Here is a 23276-nt window from a genome sequence, read left to right on the forward strand (position 1 = left end):
AATGTTGTCCACCACTCTTGTTCATCCAAAACAAACTACAATATAGACTCAAGGTCTTAAATACCGGAATTATCCTTTAACTAATGTTGCCTAATATGAAACCGTATTGTAAAGTGTTACCAATTTTTTGTAGAAAAACAGTCATGCATAAATAACATTTTAGATTGCAATTATAGGCTATAGCCTACCAATTAAAATAAAGAATTCAGAAGTGCTGGATTTCATGTCATTGTTATTTCATTTTAAAGCTTATAGCACAGGTTCAAAACTATACATTACATACAGGCTTATTAAACGTTGTAAAATTCTGACAGGTTTTCGTTTCGACAGGAAGTCGTGAAAAAGAAAAACACAGTTTTTGCTCAAAATATACCCAGATGAAAAACTTAAAGTTGGCTACAATAATAATAGATAGTAGGCTAGTTAATTTAAAGGAAGGAATGCTAATACGGCTTGCCATAATACGCCACAACAAGTCATTCTTTCTGAATACATGCTGATCTGTCCCCGCTTGCCTTTGTGTGACAGTGCGTGCGACCAATCAGAGCTCCCCGAACGAATTCCATCGTAAAGTTCAGTCAATAGCGTGAGAGCGGGGCGTGGTTTCCCTCGCACGGCTCCGCGAGGCATGAAGTTTATTCAGAGTGCGAGCTGCTCAGGGAGAATGATGCACCTTTGCGCGGATGCGAATGGGAGATTTTTCTGTTGTGCGCTTTAACTTTTCCCACTTTCTCATCTTGCCACGGATTGTGCCGAACGTGAATGAGTAATTCTGGCTCACATTACAAATGGCTTGGAGTATAACAGAGCAGCGGCAACGTAGAGCGTGTCATGTGCACTTGTTTCTCTTTATATTGACTTTGATTCGCCATGCATCTACACAGGGATTTGAGAGTTTGGGATTAACCTACGGTTTAAGATCTGAACTGTCAGAGGATGCTATTCTTGTTGCCAATAATGGAATACGAGTTCCCTTCGGCAGATCTGTTTATATTGATCCAATCAATGATCTGGTTATCCAAGTTCAGCCCGGAGACAAGTGCACCATAACAGTTCTGGATAATGACCCACTGTCACAGAGACCAGGACAGCTGTCCCCGAAAAAGTTTCCTTGTGAATTTGGTCCCAATGATGTAAAGTACTCGCATTTTGGATCCAGGAGCCCTTCAAAAGACAGAGTAAGACTTCAGCTCAGATATGATACTCAGACTGATACAGTCATCATTCCCTTTATGATGGAAGTGGAGGTGATTTTCACTCAGCTTGAGATTCTCACCAAACACATGCCTGTAGTTGTAGAGAAACTGCTTGGAGTGAGTAATCCTATTGATAAGAAAATCCTGGAGTTTACTTATGATAGAAATGCTCATTTGTGTAAAGTTACATCTCTGGCCAGTGGCAGCTCATTACCCAGGTATGGAAAGCTGGTTGATAATGGAAAATTAGGCAAACCAGTGAACTGTGATGAATTTGTCAGAATGGACATTCGCTATCAGCACACTTTTGCACATCGTTCTCCAAACCGAGATTATATTCCCATGTATTTAGAGTTACAAGACAAAGAAGTGAATGTACTGAAACAAGAGTTTTTCCAAATTGTGGTGCTTATAAAAGAGGGTGAGGAAAACACAGCTCCTAAACCGAGTTTTGTAGCAATGATGATGATGGAAGTCGACCAGTTCGTAATGACAGCTATAACCCACGACATGCTTGCCGCTGAGGATGTGGAATCTAATCCTGATGATTTAATCTTTAACATCACTTCTCCGCTGTCCTTTGAGGATGGCTACATTGTAAGCACAGATGACAGGAATTTGCCCATCACATCTTTTTATCAAGCAGACCTGAAAGATCTTAAAATAGCCTATAAGGCTCCCTCTGTTGATTCAGATGCAGAGAGAATTTTCCAAATTGAATTTGAAGTTGTAGACACTGAGGGGGCTATATCAGACCCTTTTGCGTTCATGATAGTGGTTAAGCCCATGAACACTCTAGCACCGGTTGTGACCCGTAACACTGGACAACTGCTTTATGAGGGTCAGTCCAGGCCACTGTCCAGCTCACAAAACCTACAAATTAGCGATGAGGACAATTTAGACAACGTCCAAATCACTGTTATTAATGGGCTCCGCCATGGAGAGCTCACAGTTCTGGGGTCCAGGCGAAAATTTTTCACCCCAGCAGATCTTGATGTAGGTAGCGTCATCTATCAGCATGATGGCAGCGATACGTACAGCGATAATATCATCTTCAGAATGACAGATGGCAAAAATGAAGTTGAGTTTCTATTTCCCATTACAGTGGTGCCAACTGATGATGAACCTCCCATAATCAATGCCAACACAGGTTTAGTTTTGTTTAAAAAACAAATGATACCCATTTCTCCTTTAATGCTTAGTGCGGCAGATATAGACTCTGAGGATTCAACTATCAAATTCATCATTGTGCCTCCCTCCTCTAATATCGGAGAAGTGATACTTCGTCAATCAGATGCACCAGAGGATCCATCCACATGGAGGTTCAATGCTGAGGACGAGATGTATGAGAAAGTTGTGACCGAGTGGTTCCAGTATGACATCACAGAAGGAAAGCTTTTTTACAGGCATGTCGGACCACATAATACAAAAACCATCATGGACCAGTTTGTTTTCCGTGTGCAAGATGACAATGACCCACCGAACCAATCAGGTGAGAACTCTTTCATCATCAAAGTTCTCCCCATTGATGATATCCCCCCAGAGTTGTACCCCGGGACCACCCTGCAAGTGACCGTCCACGAGTACCAGCTCACCCATTTTCGAAAGAAATTCTTGCGCTACACAGACTTGGACTCGGAAGACAGGGACCTGAAGTACACAATTACCCAGCCACCCACTGACACAGATGAGAACAGCCCTGGCATTCTGGGAAGCATCGTTCTAACTGAGAGTCCAAACTCAGAGGTCACCGAGTTCACTCAGGCACAGATAAACCATCACAAGATAGCCTACAAGCCTCCTGATCTAGAGCTCGGAATAACTCCACATGTGGTGCAGTTCCATTACAAAGTCGAGGACATGTCGGGAAACAGTGTCAATGGAATTTTCACTATATTTTTACAGCCTGTTGACAACAAGCCTCCCCAGATCACCAACACAGGCTTTACCCTGCAAGAACGAGGGGTGCATGTCATCACACGTGCTGAGCTGGACACCACAGATGCAGACACGGACAGCACACAGATTCTGTTTACAATCACCCAGCCTCCAAAGCACGGTCAGGTTAAGTACACATTCACTGATATGACTAAAGGGAATTCATTCAATTTGGACGATATATCTAAAAGCAGAATATCTTACATACATAACGGTGATGAGTCAACCAGTGATTTCTTCCAGCTTGATGTCAGTGACGGTGTCCACGTTGTCACAATCACAGTCAGGATCAATGTAAAACCTATTGATGATGAAGCACCAACCATCAGTCTTCCAGAGGGCACTATCGGTTCTTACATAGATGTTTTGGAGAACGGAGCGACTGAGATCACCACCAATGTCATTCAGGGTCGAGACGAGGACACTGATGACCTCAGGTTGACCTTTATCGTGGAGGAACCCCCAGTGTTTGGTGAAATATTAGTGAATGGTGTGCCGTCCAATAGGTTCACTCAAGCGGACATCATTAGTGGATTGGTAGTGTATACACATAGTAGTGGAGAAATTGGCTTGACAACAAAACTCGACTTCTTTAATTTGACGCTCACTGATATGTCTGATGAATGGACAGTTGGGGGAAATAAAATCAAAGGGGTTCGTGTGCAGGTCACCATCCTGCCATTGGATAGTCAGGCCCCTGAGGTCTTCGTGGGGCCCCGATTCATTGTCGTGGAGGGTGAGAAAAGCGTTATCGAAATTTCGCATATTAGTGCTAATGACATTGACACCCCTAATGATGACCTCCTTTGCACAATTATTGTGCAGCCCACCTCAGGATACGTAGAAAACATCTCCCCTGCACCAGGCTCTGAGAAATCCAGATCAGGGATTGCAATTAGTGCTTTCACCATCAAAGACATTCGGGAAAACCACATTTATTATGTGCAAAGTATTCATAAAGGTGTCGAGCCAGTCGAGGACAGGTTTACTTTCAGGTGTTCAGATGGGATAAATTTTTCAGAGAGACATTTTTTTCCAATCGTGATAATCCCATCCAATGACGAAAAGCCAGAGATCCATATGAGAGAGTTTGTTGTGATGGAAGGCATGAACATTGTGATTGACACTCCAATATTAAATGGCGCTGATGCTGATGTTCCAGCGGGTGAGCTCACGTTTATTATTTCAAAACCTCCGAAACATGGATATATCCTCAATCAGCTAACCTCAGGCACTATTCCTGTCACAAATTTCACTCTTGATCAGATACGAGAGGCTTCAAGTATTGTCTACGAGCATGATGATTCAGAAAACACAGAGGATAGTTTTGAAGTTCTTCTTACTGACGGCAAATTCACAGTGGAGAAAACCGTCATGATTATGGTCATTTTGGTTGACGATGAAACGCCAAGGATGGCGATTAATGATGGCCTTGAAATAGAGATAGGAGAGGTGAAAATAATCAACAATAAAGTTTTAAAAGCAACTGATCTGGATACAGAAGACAGCACTCTGACCTACATCATCCGTTATGGTCCAAATCAAGGGTTTTTACAAAAGCGAACACCATTTGGAACACTTGAAAACATAACCATTGGAATGAATTTCACACAAAACGATGTTGACCAAGATATGATCATGTACATTCACAACGGACAAGAGGGAGTTCGTGACCTTATCAAATTTGATGTTACTGATGGCATTAACCCCTTGATTGACAGGTACTTCTATGTAACTGTGGGTGGAATAGACATGGTGTTCCCTGATGTGATCAGCAAAGGTGTTTCTCTGAAAGAAGGAGGAAGGGTGACTCTAACCACTGACCTGCTCAGCACCAGTGATCTTAACAGCCCTGATGAGCATTTGGTGTTCACCATCACTCGTGCCCCTATACGAGGACACTTAGAGTGCTCTGATGTACCAGGGATGCCCATTAGTTTGTTCACTCAGCTTCAACTAGCTGGGAATAAAATATACTACATCCACACTGCCGATGATGAGGTGAAGATGGACAGCTTCGAGTTTGAGGTGACTGATGGTTACAACCCTGTGTTCCGCACCTTTCGTGTGTCCATTACGGATGTTGACAACAAAAAGCCTGTGGTCACCATTCACGGACTGGTTGTTAATGAAGGCGAAAATAAGTTAATCACTCCTTTTGAGCTGACAGTGGAGGACCGTGATACAGCCGACCAGCTTTTAAAGTTCACAATCACCCAGGTGCCTGTTCATGGCAAGTTGCTGTTTAACAACACCCGACCTGTCACTTTCTTCACCAAGCAGGACCTAAATGAAAACATGATCCGCTACAAGCACGATGGAACCGAGTCTTCTTCTGACAGCTTCTCATTTACGGTCACCGACGGAACTCACACAGACTTTTACGTGTTCCCTGACACTGTTTATGCAACTCGCAAACCCCAGATGATGAAAATCACTATTTTTTCGGTGGACAACGGAGTTCCGCAGGTTGTGACTAATAAGGGTGGCACAACAATAAGAATTCTCCCTACTGGTCACCTTGGGTTCCTAATCACCAGTAAAACATTAAAGGCAGAGGATAGAGACAGCCCTCAAGGAGCAGTGACTTATAAAATTACTGTGGGTGCTGAACATGGCTATCTCATTAACCTGGGAAAAGGCAATGCAACTATCACCACATTTACCCAAGGTAAGTTTTGTGATGTTAATTTAATGCAATAGGTTATATTAATTTAAAACATTTAATGGTAGATAAATGCTTAATGCATCAGAATAGTATGTGAGAGAATACTGGATTAACATTAATGTGAGAATACTATATTAAAGGGATTGTTCATGCAAAAATGAAAAATGCTGTGATCATTTATTTACCCTCATGCCGTCCCAGACCCAAAAGATGTTCTTTCTTCCATACAACACAAAAGGTGAAGTTTTTGAAGAATATCTTAGCTGCTCATTTCCATATAGTAAAAGTGAATCGGGAATGAGGCTGTCAACTCCTTCTAGAACCCCCTATCTTGATGATATATATATATATATATATATATATATATATGCTTAAACCAGCCAAAGTTGTTTTGCCAGCTTGTCTCCTGGCTTGACTTGAAGAAAAATGCCCACAACTCCTCTAAAACCAACAGACCAGCAACCCTGGAAGACTGGCAAATCCTCTCAGGTTGTTTTTTATTGCATAAAAATAGTAGGAGCAGACTTAAATTTAATCAGTTTGTCCCCCAAAAATAAAACCTCACTTTATGAGTAAGTCTATATGGATGAGAAAAATGGTGCATTAGCAATGCTGTGGATTGTCTCATTACCAAACAACATTGACGTCAATGCTTTGAGTTTGATTTGAGAGCTACTGCAGATTGCAGAGGATTTTTAGTGAAAAAGTCTGTTCATCACTACGAAAACACAGTATGCCTATAGTTTCACAGTATAGAGCCCTTTTATTGGGTTTTTTTTTTTTCTTTTTTTTTCTTTCTTTTTTTCAATTTTGGAGCTTGACAGCCTCAAGTTTCTTTCATTTTTATTATTTGGAGAACAGCAGCCTGGATAAGAGGGTTAATAAATGATGACAATTTTCCTTTTTGGGTGAACTGTTATACTGTATACTGTCTTACAATGTTCTGAACCATGTTATGAGGGGTGATTGTCCTGAAAAGCCCTGGAAAAGTGCCCAGAATGAATCAGAAGAATAGCATCAGTATCTATTTTAAGATGTGTTTGGCATCAATTAAGACCAATAATTTACAAGTCTTTTTCCACCAATAGATAGTACAAAGCAAACAGTTATACAACCGTGTTACACAAGTCAACGAGTTACAATAAAGGGCTTTCTGAGCTTTCAGGCGTATCAGGAAAGCCTTAGTATAGTTGTACAAAGTTGTAAATGTCAAAACTAGCAGGGGACATGCTCAACTTGCCACTGTGCTTCCCTGTTCTAAATAAGCTCCTTTTTGAGGATTCTCTTTGAGTATTTCAAGGGAATTTAGCACAGTTGGGGGTGGGGGTGTTGGTGTGGGCTACTGACAGTAAATAAAGTTGCTGCTCCCTTGCGGGCATTTGAAAATGATGGGTTTACATTTTTATGAGCTGACCACTTTGAAGAGAAATGTTTTGACATCAAATATTGAATATAGGCTAGTGCTGTGGATGTAACACCCTCTCAGAGAAAACAAATACATGAAATGCACTCTAAAGTTTGAGCACAAGAGAGGGTGATGGAGAAATTGATAGATGGGTGCCAGCTGGAGACCTGCTGCTCTGTGGCTCCTTTCACTCAGAAGGGAATTGATGTACTATGGCTTTTGTGCCATATCTTTTTTTTTCACTCTAAATTAAAAACAGCCCAGCTGACGAATCTCAGACATAATACAGTCTGGTGCCTGCAACCCTCTGTGCAGGAGAAGATGGACAATATGCCCTTATTTTAAAGTGGTTTTTAACCTGGTTCATATAGACCCTGTCCTAAAGGGAACCCTGCGCCCTCATGGTCCTTTTCACCTTTTCAAAGTCTATACTTTGACATATGGGTTGTTAGCTGTTAGGTAATAGTTCCTGTGGAGTTCACATCATGTGGGCCATTTGGGATGGCTACACTTGTAGGAAAAATGTGCAAAGATTTTACATTTAGGAGTTCTTCTTTGTACCTTTTCTAGCCCTAAAGTGTGTGCAGTGCATTAGTACCTAAGGAGTACATTACATATTATTACATTAAGACAGGAGTAAATGGCAACATATATGCCAATTGTTTAGTTTTTAATATCACACATTACTAATATCAGTCGAAATTAGTCACCTAGCCTCTATAGCTGCCTTTATATTTTTGGGATTTTCAATATACTTGGGGGTCCTTGGCATTAAAAAGTTTGAAAACTCCTGCTTCCTGTACTTATGTATTTTTTAGGTATAGAAAAGACACTTAATGTACAGCTGAAGATATTATATATATATATATATATATATATATATATATATATATATATATATATATATATATATATATATATATATATATATCAATATAATTATTATAAATATATTATTATAATATATATATATCAAATCCTTGCAATATAATATAATTGCTATATATAATTCTGTATATAGAAATGTTTGCATCAGAGTGTGTGATCATTATAAAAATATATTACTGGAATTGATTCTGACATTTAAAAAAAAAAGCATAATACAATGGATCTTGAACTATTTAGTATCTATATAAAGCAATAAAGTGCATCACAACTTAGTTTATTAATATAGTTTAAAAAAGTTACTTATCTGTGTGAATGTTTTCTCCTTCAGCTGACATTGATGACATGCATATATGCTACGTGCTTCGAGATGGAGACAATGCCACAAGCGACGCATTCCACTTTTCCATTGAAGACAATGGTAAGACATTTCAACTTTTATTTATTATTTTTGCCTCAGGATGTTTAAAATATGACTAGAAGTGTGCATTCCTATCTACATCATCCTTCATTTCACAAAGTGCTTGTGAAGGTGTGACTGCAATAGCAATAACTAGAATCTGTACGATTTAGTTCTGTCTGGAATGTCTTTTGATTGACACATTGGCATATTGGGCTGGAAAACGTTGGTTGAGTTTTAATCATTTTATTGAAAAACATTTTTCAGTCTCAGACTCTCACTTATAGGTTGAATGAAATTGTCCAATTATAAGCCCACCAAGTGCACTTAGTACCCAGAATGCAATTAAGGACTTATTGCTTGACTGCCAAATAAAATTAGAGCTCATATGCTAGAAACAAGTGTTCCACTTTGAAGATCATGTGTGCGATGAAAGCTTTCGTCTAAATTTAGCCACCATAATATCATTTGAGTAGGATGACTGTCTGTTTTAATGACTGCCATTGTCAGGCTAATTAGGTAACGCTGAGTAAGTTGTATGATAGTTTTGTTTGAAACTCTGACACATTTTTACAAAGCTAATCCATGCCTTCATTATTTGATTTTCTTGTAAATCCATGGCCCTACCTGTCTTCCCTAATTCATTTTTGTACACACAGCCCACTTGAAAACATTAAAGGCTTCCACTTTTACATATGCAAATGCTGATTGCTTCTTTTAGTGGGCTTTTGAGGACACTTTACGTTTCGAGACCCTCCTGACAGCCTATTCACTATTCTCCTTCACCATGGCTAGAAAGAAACATGCTGTATTGTGATGGTGCAATTTCTCTTCTGAAGAGATGCTCTCACCTCCAACTCCCAATCTTCTGTAGCCACGGTGGAATCATCTGGTGAAAACCAGCGTCATTTCGCTTGGTTCTGTATGGGGAATGTAGATATATGAATATTTTAAGAGGTTGGCAGAAGACTAAATCGGAGCGTTTCGCGTGGCTTACTTCGGATCTGCAGAATGAGTTTGAACTCTTCCTGAGTAGGTTCATTTGCTAATCATTTGCTTTGTATCATTAAAGGGATACTTCACCTCTGGAAAGATGAACGTGTATTTAAAATGGGTCATTTAGGTAGTAGAAATGGGAAATTATTTTTGAATTTGGAGCCTTCTAGACTGAGAAAAGCCAGAAAATGTATTTTTGGCTTATGGGGATGAAAGACAACAATTCCCAGAATGCACTTGCTTCGCTGCCCTACGAGGCCACTCCCAAGCCACGCCTACCGGTAAGAGAGCGCAGTTAAACAATAAGGCTAAGCTATTAGTGAGTCTCTGTGATTAGTCTGCCCAGGATTTTGATATCTCCCAAAATGTCCAGGATTTGGCTTTTGCGTTCTACAGTCGCCATTCATTATGTTTACTGTGGCGAGCAGGACAAGGCTGAGGGCCGGGGGAGAACGGCGCGAGGCCGGTGGCGTGATTACTGATGAGCGGCACCTGTGAGACGCACCGGTCTCGTATCTCTCAGGGAGGAGCGTGGATTTTCTTAGCAATGCTAAAACGCACAACAACCGATCACTTGTTTAGCGTTCATGTAAACACTACATTCAGATTCACCAATCGAAATGAATTCAGTTAGATTGAAACAAAAGGTTTGCATGTAAACAATGAATGGCGACCGCAGAAAGCAAAAGCCGAATCCTGGACATTTTGGACGATCTCGACGGCCGGAAAAAAGGATGTATGGCAACACCTACTACTCAGCTTTCTCCACAGAACAAGAGCCTGTTAGCTTAGCTTCCAAAAAAAGATGGCTGACACTATTTGTACATTCTGTGAGTGAGATCCCACCCTCTATGGGCGGGTTGAAAACATGCGTAAACTGGCTACTACTACTGGCTGTAGTTTTTAGCCTCTGGCCAAAAAATCCTCAGATGAGACAAAATTACGTTTTTTTGAGGGAGGAAAGCATAATTCGAAAATACTACAGGTTTTCTACTGATACAAAGCTTAATTCTAAAGCCTGAAGTATCCCTTTAAAGCAAAAAAGCATAAAAGATGATTATTGACTTATCTTTTTATGAATTTGACATTCTCTGCTGTTGTTCTGCGTGCATGCTAATTAGATTACTCATTTGCTGAGTCAATTGACTGGCACAATTAACTGGCACAATTAACTGGCACAAAGAGCCTTTGTCTATCAGAAGTTGGCACGAGGTGTGTGTGTCTTCTGAAGTTTGGCAATTGTACAATGGGATTCTGCTGAATGTTGTCATACACTCCTTTCAGAAAGGGCTCAAGATGCCCTCATTTTGTCTTATGGCTGTTTGTTTTCCCCTAACATTTTCCTGCTTGTCAAAAGATTGAGGAATTTTGTGCTTCTTCAGTTATAAGCGCTGAGTTTACTATATAAACTCTGAAACATAATCTCATCTCAATAGTGTATATTCACAAATTGCAGGAGAATTTAGTAATTTTCTGAAACATCATGAGCATTTCGACAGCATCACAACAATGTTAATTATGTATTTTGTTTAAGTTCCATTCTGTAGTGGAAATTATGTTAAAGGATAATTCCGGTATTTAACACCTTGAGTCTATATTGTAGTTTGTTTTGGATGAACAAGAGTGGTAGACAACATTTTTTTGACAATGGTTCCTCTCTCGAGTTTTTGACTATAAAAGAATTGGCCATGGACCCATTTAACATTGGAGTCAATGGGCATGTCCGAAAATGTCATTAAAACAGCCAATAATGTTCGTTTACAAAACTATTAAACTCACCGAGTGGTTAGTGGTGTTCGTTGATGATTATAAACAATATATCGTTGCAATATATGATTCCAATCCGTTTATTTTGCTATAGGGGAACTATTTTTTCAGACACTTCACAACCGTGTAACTTCCGCTCAATATTTGAATCTGAAGCGTTAGCACACTCCCGACCACTTGATGGCGATAACCGATGTTTATGTCTCGCGGGACACTCACGGTCACAGTCGAGTTCAACTTCATATTACAAGTAACAATTAATGAAGGTTTTGTTTGTTTATTTCGCTTACTCTCCCGGAGCACAGTTGCTCTGCTCGCTAGCCTTATGAGAAACGGAAGCGAGCAAAAAGTCTACATCGACCAAATGTAAACAGCCCCCTTTCCGTTTCCGGTAGCGCATTTATATTAACCTGATATTAACGAGCACTCAGTCCTTCAACAGAATTCAATGGGATTTTACAAAATAACGAATAAAACACGACAGAAACTGAATTTCGCAACACTTTTTGTTTCTGGAACATCAACAAACATCACTAATCACTCGGTGAGTTGCACAGTTTTGAAAACTAATGTTAAAGGTTGTTTTAATGACATTTTCGGACATGCACATTGACTCCAATGTTAAATGGGTCCATGGCCAATTCTTTTATAGTAAAAAACTCGAGAGAGGAACCATTGTCAAAAAAAATTTGTCTACCACTCTTGTTCATCCAAAACAAACTACAATATAGACTCAAGGTGTTAAATACCGGAATTATCCTTTAATGGAAATTACTCCATTGTCTGCCTAAGGTTAAAGGTAGAGTAGGCAATTTCAGAGAGGTAATAGCTATTCCTTTGAAAGAATAAGATAACACCCTTCCGTCAGAGCGCTCTCTCCAAAGCCATGCCTCCTCCAAAACACATGAATGCTCACATCCAGGGCAGAGTCTGCAAAGCATCACGAGACATGGCCGCAAGTCTTAAAGCACATAACATTACAATAATAGTGGCTGCTGTTTGTTTGTGGTGCTCAGTTAAAATGAAAATATTGTTGCAATTTAAAATTACTGTTTTCCGTTTTAACATATTTTAAAAACAATGTTTTCCTGTGATAGCAAAGCTTAATTTTCAGCATCATTACTCCAGTCTTCAGTGTCACATAATCCTTCAGCATTCGCTCTAATATGCTGATTTGCTGCTCAAGCAACATTTATTATTAATTTTATTAATGTTAAAAACAGTTGTGCTGCTTATTTTTTTTTTTTTTTTTTTGGTAAAACTAGTACATTTATTTCTGGATTTTTTGACGTTTTAAGGAACAGCATTTATTTGAAATCGATATTTTTATTATTTTACATAGGCTAAAGTAAACGTATTAAAAATTTATTAAAGGACAAGTTCGGTATCTTACACTTAAAGCCCTGTTTTCAGATAGTTTCTGATGAAATAGAACGGTTAAGATTGAAATTTGGACACATGCTGCTGGCCCGAGATTTTTTGGTTTCTGTGGAAGCACCCCCCCCCCACCCCCCACCCCCCCTGAAAACAGGGCTTTAAGTGTAAAATACCAAACTTTTCCTTTAAAGTCAATTTATAGTCAACTTTTGATCAATTTTATCCATATGTGCAGTGTGCACCTAATGGTATACGTACACCTCCTTAAATGGACAGAATTTGTCCTCACCTTAATGACACGTCTGTGAAATGGACTTGATAAGATCTAGAGGCTCCCCTAAACCCTTGTGCAGTTCAAGTATGCATTCACATTTGCTTATTGGTGAGTTACTCATGTTCCTCCCCATGAAAGAGAGTGCCTTACATGTTTAAAATGGTACCCACCAGGTGAACCGATGAGCATAAAGACATGTTGTGGGCTTCAAATCTCCAAACCAGCACAGGGCTTTGCTTCAGTGTGGTCATCTTGTCTCCTTAATCATATTGGAGTTTTTTCATTAACCATTCATTAGTGTTAGTCATTAGATGCATCACAATTCCCTACTTATTTGACTTATTTTGAGGCTATTTTCATACCGTGTGTACGCATATTCAGATGCAGGGTCAGTTTTGAGAATTGAATTTTGGAATTGTGTGCTTATGAAACTCTAATACTGGATCACTGATAGCAAGTCCACCAGGCTGCTGATGTTATTTGTAGGCATGAGAGCCACTGTGGCAGCCAAACTAAATTCCCCAGGTACCCCCTGCGGCTGTTTCACAGGCAGTGTATCAGGCAACCACACTGGATTGTGAGTGCTCAGATACAGCTGTATCCTGTCATGTTCCAGCAGCCAAAATCACTCTGCAGGTTGTGCTTGTATAGTAAGAGGGGGGAAAATGGAGATGAATCCAAAAGACTGTTTATTCTTCATCTTAATGCAACAGAAGGGGAGTGAGCTGCAGTACAGCTCAAACAGGTTGTAAAACAGGGCATTTTTGTTGCTTGTAGAGATTGTGTTGGGTTTATATAGGGTTTATTTAGGCTAAGCTGAATAAAGTCGAGAAAATGCTACTAGATGTGTGGTCAGATTAAGCAGTTTGTTTTATGAGGCATTGCTGTGTTTAAAAGTGTATCTGTCTTCTCAGATAAAAACATTTTAATCATAGGCTTGAGCTATTGGGAAATTTAGCCAGTCGTAGTGGAAAAAAACATCAGTATTCTCAGTCAACTCGTCTGAGGGCTTGCTTTCAGAATCATAATCAGATTTCATGTCTATTAGCCAAATAAGTTGCACATATAGGAATTTGGCTCAAAATAACACGGTAAAACATGCCATATCAAGTACTCATAACATGCCATATACATATAGATGCATATACAATACATATGGTGTGTATAAGTGAATAAATCCAGTAAATGCAATGCATTATACCTCAGATGCATACTGTATGTTATTCTTTGAGTGAACTGAATCAAATGTCTTTCTAATTGAATACCTTATATTTACATGTGTATGCCCACTGTTATAGTATCAGCATTTGCTTTAAGAATCATTTTAATTGTTGTTAAAATGTTTTTGTTGCCAATAGCATTTGCCCTTCTCCTATTCTAATGGAGGCCAAATTACATTTATTACAAGTAATTAATTAACATAATTTTATGAGAGGAGTTGAAATTGCCCTTCAAAACGATGCTGTTATTTGCCGGCAGATTCTTCAGTTTAGTTGTCCCTTTGGCTCATGTTCCCAATGATTAATATAATTGTATATAATATAGTCTCCCAAAAGATGATTAAGTTTGCAAACTTTGACACAAATATCAGCAGGTGGTTACAAAAGGATCCAAAGATGGTTTTTGGATGATTCCAGATCTTAGTGGAAGTGGTTACATTGGCAAAACATGCCAGAAATTGTAGGCTAGAAGATGAAGATGCTAATAGATATTATGCTTTAGATGATGAAGAAACACTGAAAAAAAAAACTAAAAAAAATTATTATTATAAAATACAGCAAAATATGCAACACAAACAAACAGCAGACGCCTTTTACAGTTCCTCCTGAAGCAAAACAAAAGCTTAGCTGCGTTCATGCCATGTCATAACCGCAATTACGAGATGGCAACCCGTGACGTTCTACCCGGAGCTGCTTACGTCCTCAAACTCAAATGCCTTTCTATGTCAACAACACTATCATGGCTTACACAAATCTACAGCAGTCAGGTGGTACAAGTAAGAGCTCTGTAAGTTGTTTACATTAATTATTATTGTAATGTTATGTGCTTTGAGACATGAGGTAATTTAACATCCTCTCTCATGACACTTTTGCTGTATACCTTCATGTCTTTTAGAGAAGGCATGGCTTTGGAGATGCTCTGAAGGGGTGGGATCTTACTCTTTCAAGCTAGCTTGCTACTGCTAGCCTTTCTGAAATTGCCAACCCTGCCTTTAACTACAGGGAAATACTATCTCACAGCCCTCAATGCAGAAAAAAATAGAAAGGTGGTTTTGATTTAATAAAAATTAGTTCACTTAAAAAGTTAAAAGGATAAGCACTGTTGTCTTGTTCAATTCCCTCTGTGTGTATACAGTTTTAGTCAACAAGTAATAGATGAACATCTATAGGCTGAAATAGCAGTTACCTGAAGGCACCTCGTGAAAGTTCTTCAACTTTTTTTCAAGTCCCACACTTCACAAACACAATCTAGTGGTTCATTTAATCTTCTTGAGATAGACTACAAAAGCCTGGTTTCCTCCTTTTGGAGAAATAATGCTCTCTTTATCAGACATTCTTAATTTTTTTTTTTTTTTGCATTAGTTTGAATAAAGGCAGCTGCTAAGCTTGAAAAATGGTATTGAGGAAGAATAAATAGGAGACGAAAGTGGCAATAATTGTTATTTGTGAGACCTGTCAGGTTGCTGAATGGAGATTAACAGAGAGTGGAAACTTGTGCTTTTCTTTGGCATGAACCCAGCAAACTCTTTCACCTTTCAACCTAAAGATTCCCCTCGGCAGTGGTCAAGACTGTGTGGATGAAGATACATCATCTGGTTTTTGTTTAGTAGATGACATGGAGGCCTAAGGGCCAGTTTTTGGCATGTTCATTCACTTAATTGTTCTGTGTAGCCACCTTTACTCCTCCCTTTCATTTTCTCCTTTGCTTCTTCTCCTCCGCCCCTGGAAATTGAGCTTACCTGAGCACACACAAGTTCTAGCACTGCCTGTGGGTTGTTTGTGGAGCTTTAGAGAAGCTGTCTGCCTCCAACCTCTAATCCACTCACTCAGTCAGTGGAGGAGACGTCCCCACTGACAGATTCCCGCCTGCACCTTGCTCTTTGTTTTCAATTCCTGCCTTTTCTTTCTTTCTCTCTCTCTCCCTCTCTCTCTTACCGTCTTGTTGTCTCTCTCTCACACCGTCTTGTTGTCTCTCTCTCACTTAACCATCTTTTTTTTCACCTCCTGTGTCCAGGGAGTCCAGGGATGCTTGTTTTCTCTGTTTGTGTAAGAGGAAAATGCCCATAAAGTATGAATTAATACTGCAACTTTGTTGTTTATTTTATTATAAGAGCTGCGGTGCATTGATTAGAATTTTTTATTTTTTTGTCTGTTCTTAATGTAGTTGTATCTATCCGCTCACTAAATTCATGCTATTTTAAATGTGAGCAGCCAGTGAAGATGTTTTAATAATTATTTTTCAAGACAAAGAAGTATAGGTTACAATCCTACAATGCAAAAAGTTTGCATGGGTGCTTCCTCAATTATTTTATTACTTTACTTTTAACTTTTACAGCAGGAATGGTGAACATCTGGCTACACAAGGCCTTTTGAGAATGCAATTTTGTAAGTATAAAAATAGCATTGATTCTCTTTACTGTCATATATATATATATACATACAATAAGTTCAATTAAAATAATACACAATAACTATAACTATTCAATTCAATTCAATTCAAATTTATTTGTATAGCGTTTTTCACAAAACATATTGTTTCAAAGCAGCTTTACAGAAAATGCATTTCAGAAATGTACATAGAAAAAATACAGTTAGTTAATCATGTATTAATTTAGGGCATAACATATCGCCGGCGTTGAGTCGTCTCTTCACAGGCGTCGAGTCGTCTCTTCACAGGCGTTGGGGCATCATATCAGGAAGGCTATTCCAGAGTTTAGTAGCTAAATGTGAAAACGCCCTCCCTCCTTTAGTGGACTTAGATATCCTTGGTACGACCAGAAGCCTCGAATTTAGCGATCTTAAAGAGCGTGATGGATTGTAGGGCGATAGAAGATCCCTTACACAGGAGCTAAACATGTTATATGATCATATTTTTTTTGACCTAGTAAGAACTCTAGCAGCTGCATTTTGACTGAGGATGCAGTCTCGAGGTCATGAATGCATGAACTAAATTTTCTACATCAGAAACAGATAGCATGTTACGTAGCTTAGCAATGTTTCTAAGGTGGAAAAAGGCTGTTTTTGTAACATTTGAAATATGATTTTCAAAAGACAAGTTGCGGTCTAGTATAACACCCAGGTCTTTTTCTGTACAGGATAAAGTAACAGAACATCCTTCTAAATGAAGGTTGTATTGTAAGAGGTTCTGTGTGCAGTTTTTTGGACCAATCAGTAATACCTCCGTTTTATCTGAATTTAATAGAAGAAAATTATACGTCATCCAGTATTTTATATCTTTAACACACTCTGTCAATTTAGATAATTTAGTGTTTTCATCTGGTCGTGATGAAATATATAATTGAGTGTCATCAGCATAACAGTGAAACTAATTCCATATTTTCTTATAATATTACCAAGTGGCAGCATATACATTGAGAATAGCAGAGGGCCTAATACAGATCCTTGCGGCACTCCATAATTTACTGACGTTATCTTCGATTTTTCCCCATTTAAATAGACAAAATGGTAACGGTCTGATATGTACGATCTAAACCAGCTTAATGCCTGTCCCTGAACACCAGTGTAATTTTGAAGTCGATCTAAGAGTATTTTATGATCTATAGTGTCGAACACAGCACTACGATCGAGTAAAACTAGTATTGAGATACAGCCTTGGTCAGAAGCTAAAAGTAAATAATTTGTAATTTTAACCAGCTGTGCTGTGCTATGATGTGGCCTGAATCCTGACTGAAAATTTTCATAGATATCGTTTTCTGGCAAGAAAGAGCACAGTTGAGTGGACACAACTTTTTCTAGTATTTTAGACATAAATGGAAGATTTGAAATGGGTCTGTAATTTGCTAGGTTATTTGGATCTAATTGTGGTTCCTTAATGAGAGGTTTTATAACTGCCAGCTTGAACGTTTTTGTAACATGACCTTAAGATAGAGACGAGTTAATAATATTGAGAAGAGGTCTATTGAGAACTATAATGAACGTGTTTTTTTGTTTGTTTTTGTTTTTTACAAATTGGCATGCGTGGCAGCGTTAAAGAATTGTTTAGGTTACGTTGACTTCCAAAACCCGCACAAGCATTGGTCGCTCAACCCAAAACTTTTGTGTTCATTCATAACCATTGACATTGAGGGGGTCTCTTTCCAGCTCATCTCTGAAACACCACCTCGCTCCAATCTCAGGTTAGCAAAATGATTATGTTTCACCACATGCCATGAAGTGCTATGAAGACAACAAGCTCATACATGCACCGGTCAGGTCAGAGAGTCTCTTACAGGCTTTATTCTTCATCTTCACAACGGATGTGCATAGATCAGCATATTTTTTCCACTCTCTCATCTGTTCACATTCCATTATTAATGAAAATACCACCTTTGGCTTTGCAGAATGGTGCGTTAGCAGTGGTAGAGATCCTCCAGCGATTAGAGCAAAGTCGTTCATAATTACAGGATAAGCGCAATCATAAATCTCTGCAGCCTATTTTGGGCCGTAGACAAAAACATGTGCTATTCAGCGCATTCGTTGACGGCAGGCCGTGTAAGTAGTGATTTTGACATTATAGACACATATCTGGTTGTGGAGTATAGACCATATACAGGTAACATCTGCTGCCCACAAGTGTGTCATTATTATTTTCCTGGATCGGCACATCGGTGTTTCACAGGAAAATGTGAAGTGGTTTGATTTTAATATCCCTTTCATTTTCATGTCCACTGTTTGGAAATATAGACTTATATAAGAAAGTAAATACCGTAAAGAAGTAACAAGCACTACACTGGTTGATTTAACAAGCGCTCTCTCATCCTCCTCTGCACACTTCTTCTGCACAGCAGTAACTTCAGTACTCTAGAGTGGGAGTTATGTTTCTTAGCAGTGGAGCTTGCTTACAAATACATGAGGCCAGCAGGTCATGAAAGCATTGCTTGAACTCCACTGCCATACTTATTTGTTATTTTGCCTCTCCGTGAATTTAATACTTTAACACTGGGGGATATAGCGCATCTCAAGTAGGAACCTTGACAAATAGTGTAACTGTTCAATATAATGTTGATTCTGAGTTAGTGCTGGACGGTTTGACCAAAAATCCATTTCACAGTATTTTTCTAAAAAATACTTCCGGTTTCACGGTATATGACGGTATTTTTTATCTCAAGCATGACTAGGTATTAACCACATTTTCTACTGATTGAGAGAGGGAATAATGCAGTAGATTGACTTAAAATGCCCTATTTTACAGGTTTGCAAGGCTGTTTACAAAGAGGTGCCAGTAGGAGTGGCAGAAATAGCGTTTTCCCCGGTAATGACTGTAAACACAGCAGCGTGGCACTCATAAACTCTTTTTTATCGGGAAAGATAAAGAAAGATTAAATTGAAATAACATCGAAACTTTTCTAAAGACCGTCAGTTCACTTCAGATACATTCATATAAAAATGCAGTTTGACTTTGAAACGTGCAGTGCTCATGTTTATTCAATGATATCAATGCCAACCACAAATAGATTTTCCAAAAGGCTGTGTTGATATTGTAGCTAAACCAATGTTTAGGAAACACTGTAATATAATTTGACAGCAATTATAGTTTAACTTATCCATCTTCACCGTCACGCTTAGTAACACATAGCCTACTTATTTGTGTGTATCTTGACATTGTTAAGCACTTTGGTCAACTGTGTTTTTAAATGTGCTATACAAATACATTTGAACTTGAACTTGAATTTGAACATACAGCTGTGCCCTCACCACAGTGCAACAGGAAAGGGACCCTCAAACAGTGTCGCGTCGCACCGCATTCCGAACGTTGTTAAAGCGTTGTTAAAAATTCATATCATAACAAAAATAAACACTGGTATTTGGTATAACCCGGTATACAGCCCAGCACTATTGTAAATTAGAGATTTTGCTGCTGATAGTCCTGGTAATGTTAATGACACAATATATTGGCACCATATCAGGCATTTCCAGTAATTAGAGGATTTTTTTTTTTTTTTTTTTTTCAAATTAGCGGTAATTGCTGATATTGGATATAAAGCTCTGTCATGAAACTCTAGATGGTGCAGGTCCTTATCTCAATCCTCTTGCAATCACACAATCAATTCTCTATAGGGAACAGCTGATTGGTTCCTGCTGTATCAGTAGCCAACGAGCTCGCTGCTTAACCTTCATATACTTAGTCAGCATTTTCTGTAGCAGTTGTAGGGCGTTTTCAGACATCCTCCACCTCCCCCGGCTCCACCTGTATAGATCTGCTACGGGTAATTCGTGTATGCTATATTGTGGAGCAACAGCATGTCTTACTTGCTCACAGCAGCGTGTCGTGTATGTATTGGCAGTAGCAAGGTTTCTGTCCGGGTTCACGTGCCCGACACACATTCTCCCCATTCTGTCCAGGCTTGCCCCGCCGGATTATTTTAGTGTCGTCATTCCCTCCCTCAGGATGTTGCTCTTGCAGTAAAGGATTTGAAGACGAGTTTTTACCAGGCTGCACATTCCATTCCAAAAGTTTACAGAAAACCAGCTATTAAACTGGTTCAGTTTTTCCATGCCAGTGCACCTCAAGAACTGTTTTGCCTCGGGAATTGGCTATTGAAGTATGGAGTAGGGCAGGGTTTAAAAAAAAAAAAAAATCAATATCTTCTTATGTTTTATGCACTCTAAAATGTGGTAACCTCTAACCTGCAGTTGTTACCTTAACGTGCGATTTCGACTTGATTCAACCCATCAAACTGTATTTATTACATATTTATTTTTAATGCATACATTATAACTTTTTAAAACGTATTAAAGCATATTATCATCCAATTAATATCTGCTAAATCGCAACTACACACACACACACACACACACACACACACACACACACACACAATGAACTAAATGTTTTTCTCCAAAACACGTTGGCCACAATTATTGGCACCCCTAGAATTTTTTGAGTACAATATCTCTGAAGTGTATTCGCATTAATATTTACCCTTTATTTTAACACGCCATGAAATTGTCCAGCTATGACTTCTTGTTTCACAGGAGTTTAAATATGAAGAAACGCAAAGGCCAAATTCCCTTAATCATTCATCACAATGAGTAAAACCAAAGAATATAGTTCTGATGTGCAGCAAAAGATTGTTGAGCTTCACAAAATAGAAAGTAGCTAATATCCATTTCCTACCCATTTAATACCCTGAAAATATCCATTTCCACAATCAGGGCAATAATTAAGAAGTTGCAATCAACTAAAGATGTTACAAATCTGCCTGGAAGAGGAAATGTGTCTCTATCATCCTAATGCAGTGAGGAGGAGAGTTTGAGTAGCCCAATAGCCTAGCTTTCACACCTGATAGCTTTTAACCATATATTCACTCTGTCAACTCACCTAACATTCCTTGACAGTTTTCAGCATCCCTCCACCACCCCGACTCCTCACTCTTGGCTTATTCTTTCAGTCAGGAATACGGGGGGAGTACTCTGGGTTCGGGCCGAATACCGAGCCTAGAGCCCTCTCCTCGGACAGCACGCCACATACGCATTTATTCTATCTGACTTATTTATAAGTTTGAACTCGTGAACTGATAGTCTTTTAATTTTCTCTGTGTCAGTGAAGAAAGTAAACATAGGCCCAACTGATATTTGTATGATTTTATGAATTATTTTCTTAGACAAGTTCATTTACTCAAGGCTGCTAGGAAAGCTGTAGCCTAATGTATTGCCAATAGGAACTTTCTACAAGCTTTGGAATTTGAAAACGTCTTTTTAAAAATGTTAACAGTAATTTTAAATAATACAAATTATAGGCTACGTTTACCGCAGTTGGTTGAATTGGCAGACGTTCCCTTAGGCATCATGCACTGTGGAAACACTTCAAAGCATTCTCAGGTATGCAGTATTAACGCACGGTTGTTTTGAATTAATCTTTCATGTCGATATACAATGGTTACATAATGTTAAAACTAATCCTGCTATTGATATCTTTGTAAGACTGCCGACCCTGTAGAACAGTGGCAAGGGAAAACAAACCTAAAACTAACTTTACCACACTCAACCACCGTGAGTGTATTCATGCATTCTGGCGTTCAGCGGGGAGGGGAGGAAGGACTTTGTCTGCATGCGTGAACCGGCGTAGATGCACTCAAATCAGACAGGATAACCGTGACTGAGAACATAACGTCGGAAAGCGTGTTTGCCTATCATCAATACCATCGCGCTATCATTGATATTAATTCATCTATTTATTTATTAATTTATCTGAGGTGCCGGAACGCCGATCCGTTCCGTCCCACTTTAACCCCTGTGCGTGTCTCACAGTCACAAATAAAGCCACAATAAGCTCATGGATCAAACTTGTTAATCATCTTCATGGAGGAAACTCTGCCCAATAAGAGGACAGTTGTACTCGCATGTGACTTGCATAAATCCATTTTGGTATGCTTTGAAAGGTTGCCTTGTGAAAGTTACCCGAACCAAGAAGAAAATGCATTGTGCAATGCATGCAACAAATCAATTCCCTGTTTCGGAACAAAATAAACTATAGGTGTGAAAACGCCCTAAAAAATTGCTTTTTTTGGGTGCAAACAGGGATAAAAAGTTGGTTAAATCCCCACGGTTAAATATCCCACTGGATCTTTAATGTTGTGGGGCTATTTTTTAGCTGGAGGTCCTGGACATCTTGTTCAGATACATGGTATCATGGATTCTAGCAAATACCAATAGATAAAAAGTCAAAAATCTGATGGCTTATGCTAGAAATCTTATAATGGTTGGATCTTCTATCAGGACAACGATCCAAAACAAATGTCAAAATCAACACAAATGTGTCACTGAGCCATCTTTGTTCATATTTACCAGGGGTGCCAATAATTCTGACCACAGCTGTGTATATATATATATATATATATATATATATATATATATATATATATATATCCAAACATAATTGGTAACATTTCCAAACATGTTTAGGCTAAGCACTAAAATAGACTATAAAAATCACAGAATGACAACTGTGACACAGTATATGATACATTGTCAAGCCAGTGATACAGTTTTCATGGTGGCAATGTAAGGATGAATGCTCTTCACGGTAAAGCCAATCTTTCATCTTATTTTTTGTGGGCCTCAGTCATGGTTTTCAAAGGTAATATCCTGCAAACAAAAAGACCTTGTTTGCTGTTCTTTCGGATGCCCCAGTGCTGCAGACACGCTGTC

At 38.9% G+C, this 23276-nt stretch overlaps 1 protein-coding gene across 1 annotated transcript in view; it reads left to right on the forward strand.

Annotated features, from left to right (window-relative positions):
- Positions 1-699: 699 nt before the first annotated feature.
- The window catches only part of frem2b (FRAS1 related extracellular matrix 2b), a 72705-nt gene continuing 50128 nt past the window's right edge, over positions 700-23276 (forward strand). Inside the window, exons 1-2 of the mRNA XM_079611218.1 lie at positions 700-5805; positions 8424-8513. Of these exons, the coding sequence (XP_079467344.1) occupies positions 789-5805; positions 8424-8513 (5107 nt within the window). The 5' untranslated portion in view covers positions 700-788. The remainder of the gene's footprint in view (positions 5806-8423; positions 8514-23276) is intronic.

The sequence above is a fragment of the Phoxinus phoxinus genome (assembly GCF_949152265.1).
Source record: "Phoxinus phoxinus genome assembly, chromosome: 4".
Classification (NCBI taxonomy): Eukaryota; Metazoa; Chordata; class Actinopteri; order Cypriniformes; family Leuciscidae; genus Phoxinus; species Phoxinus phoxinus.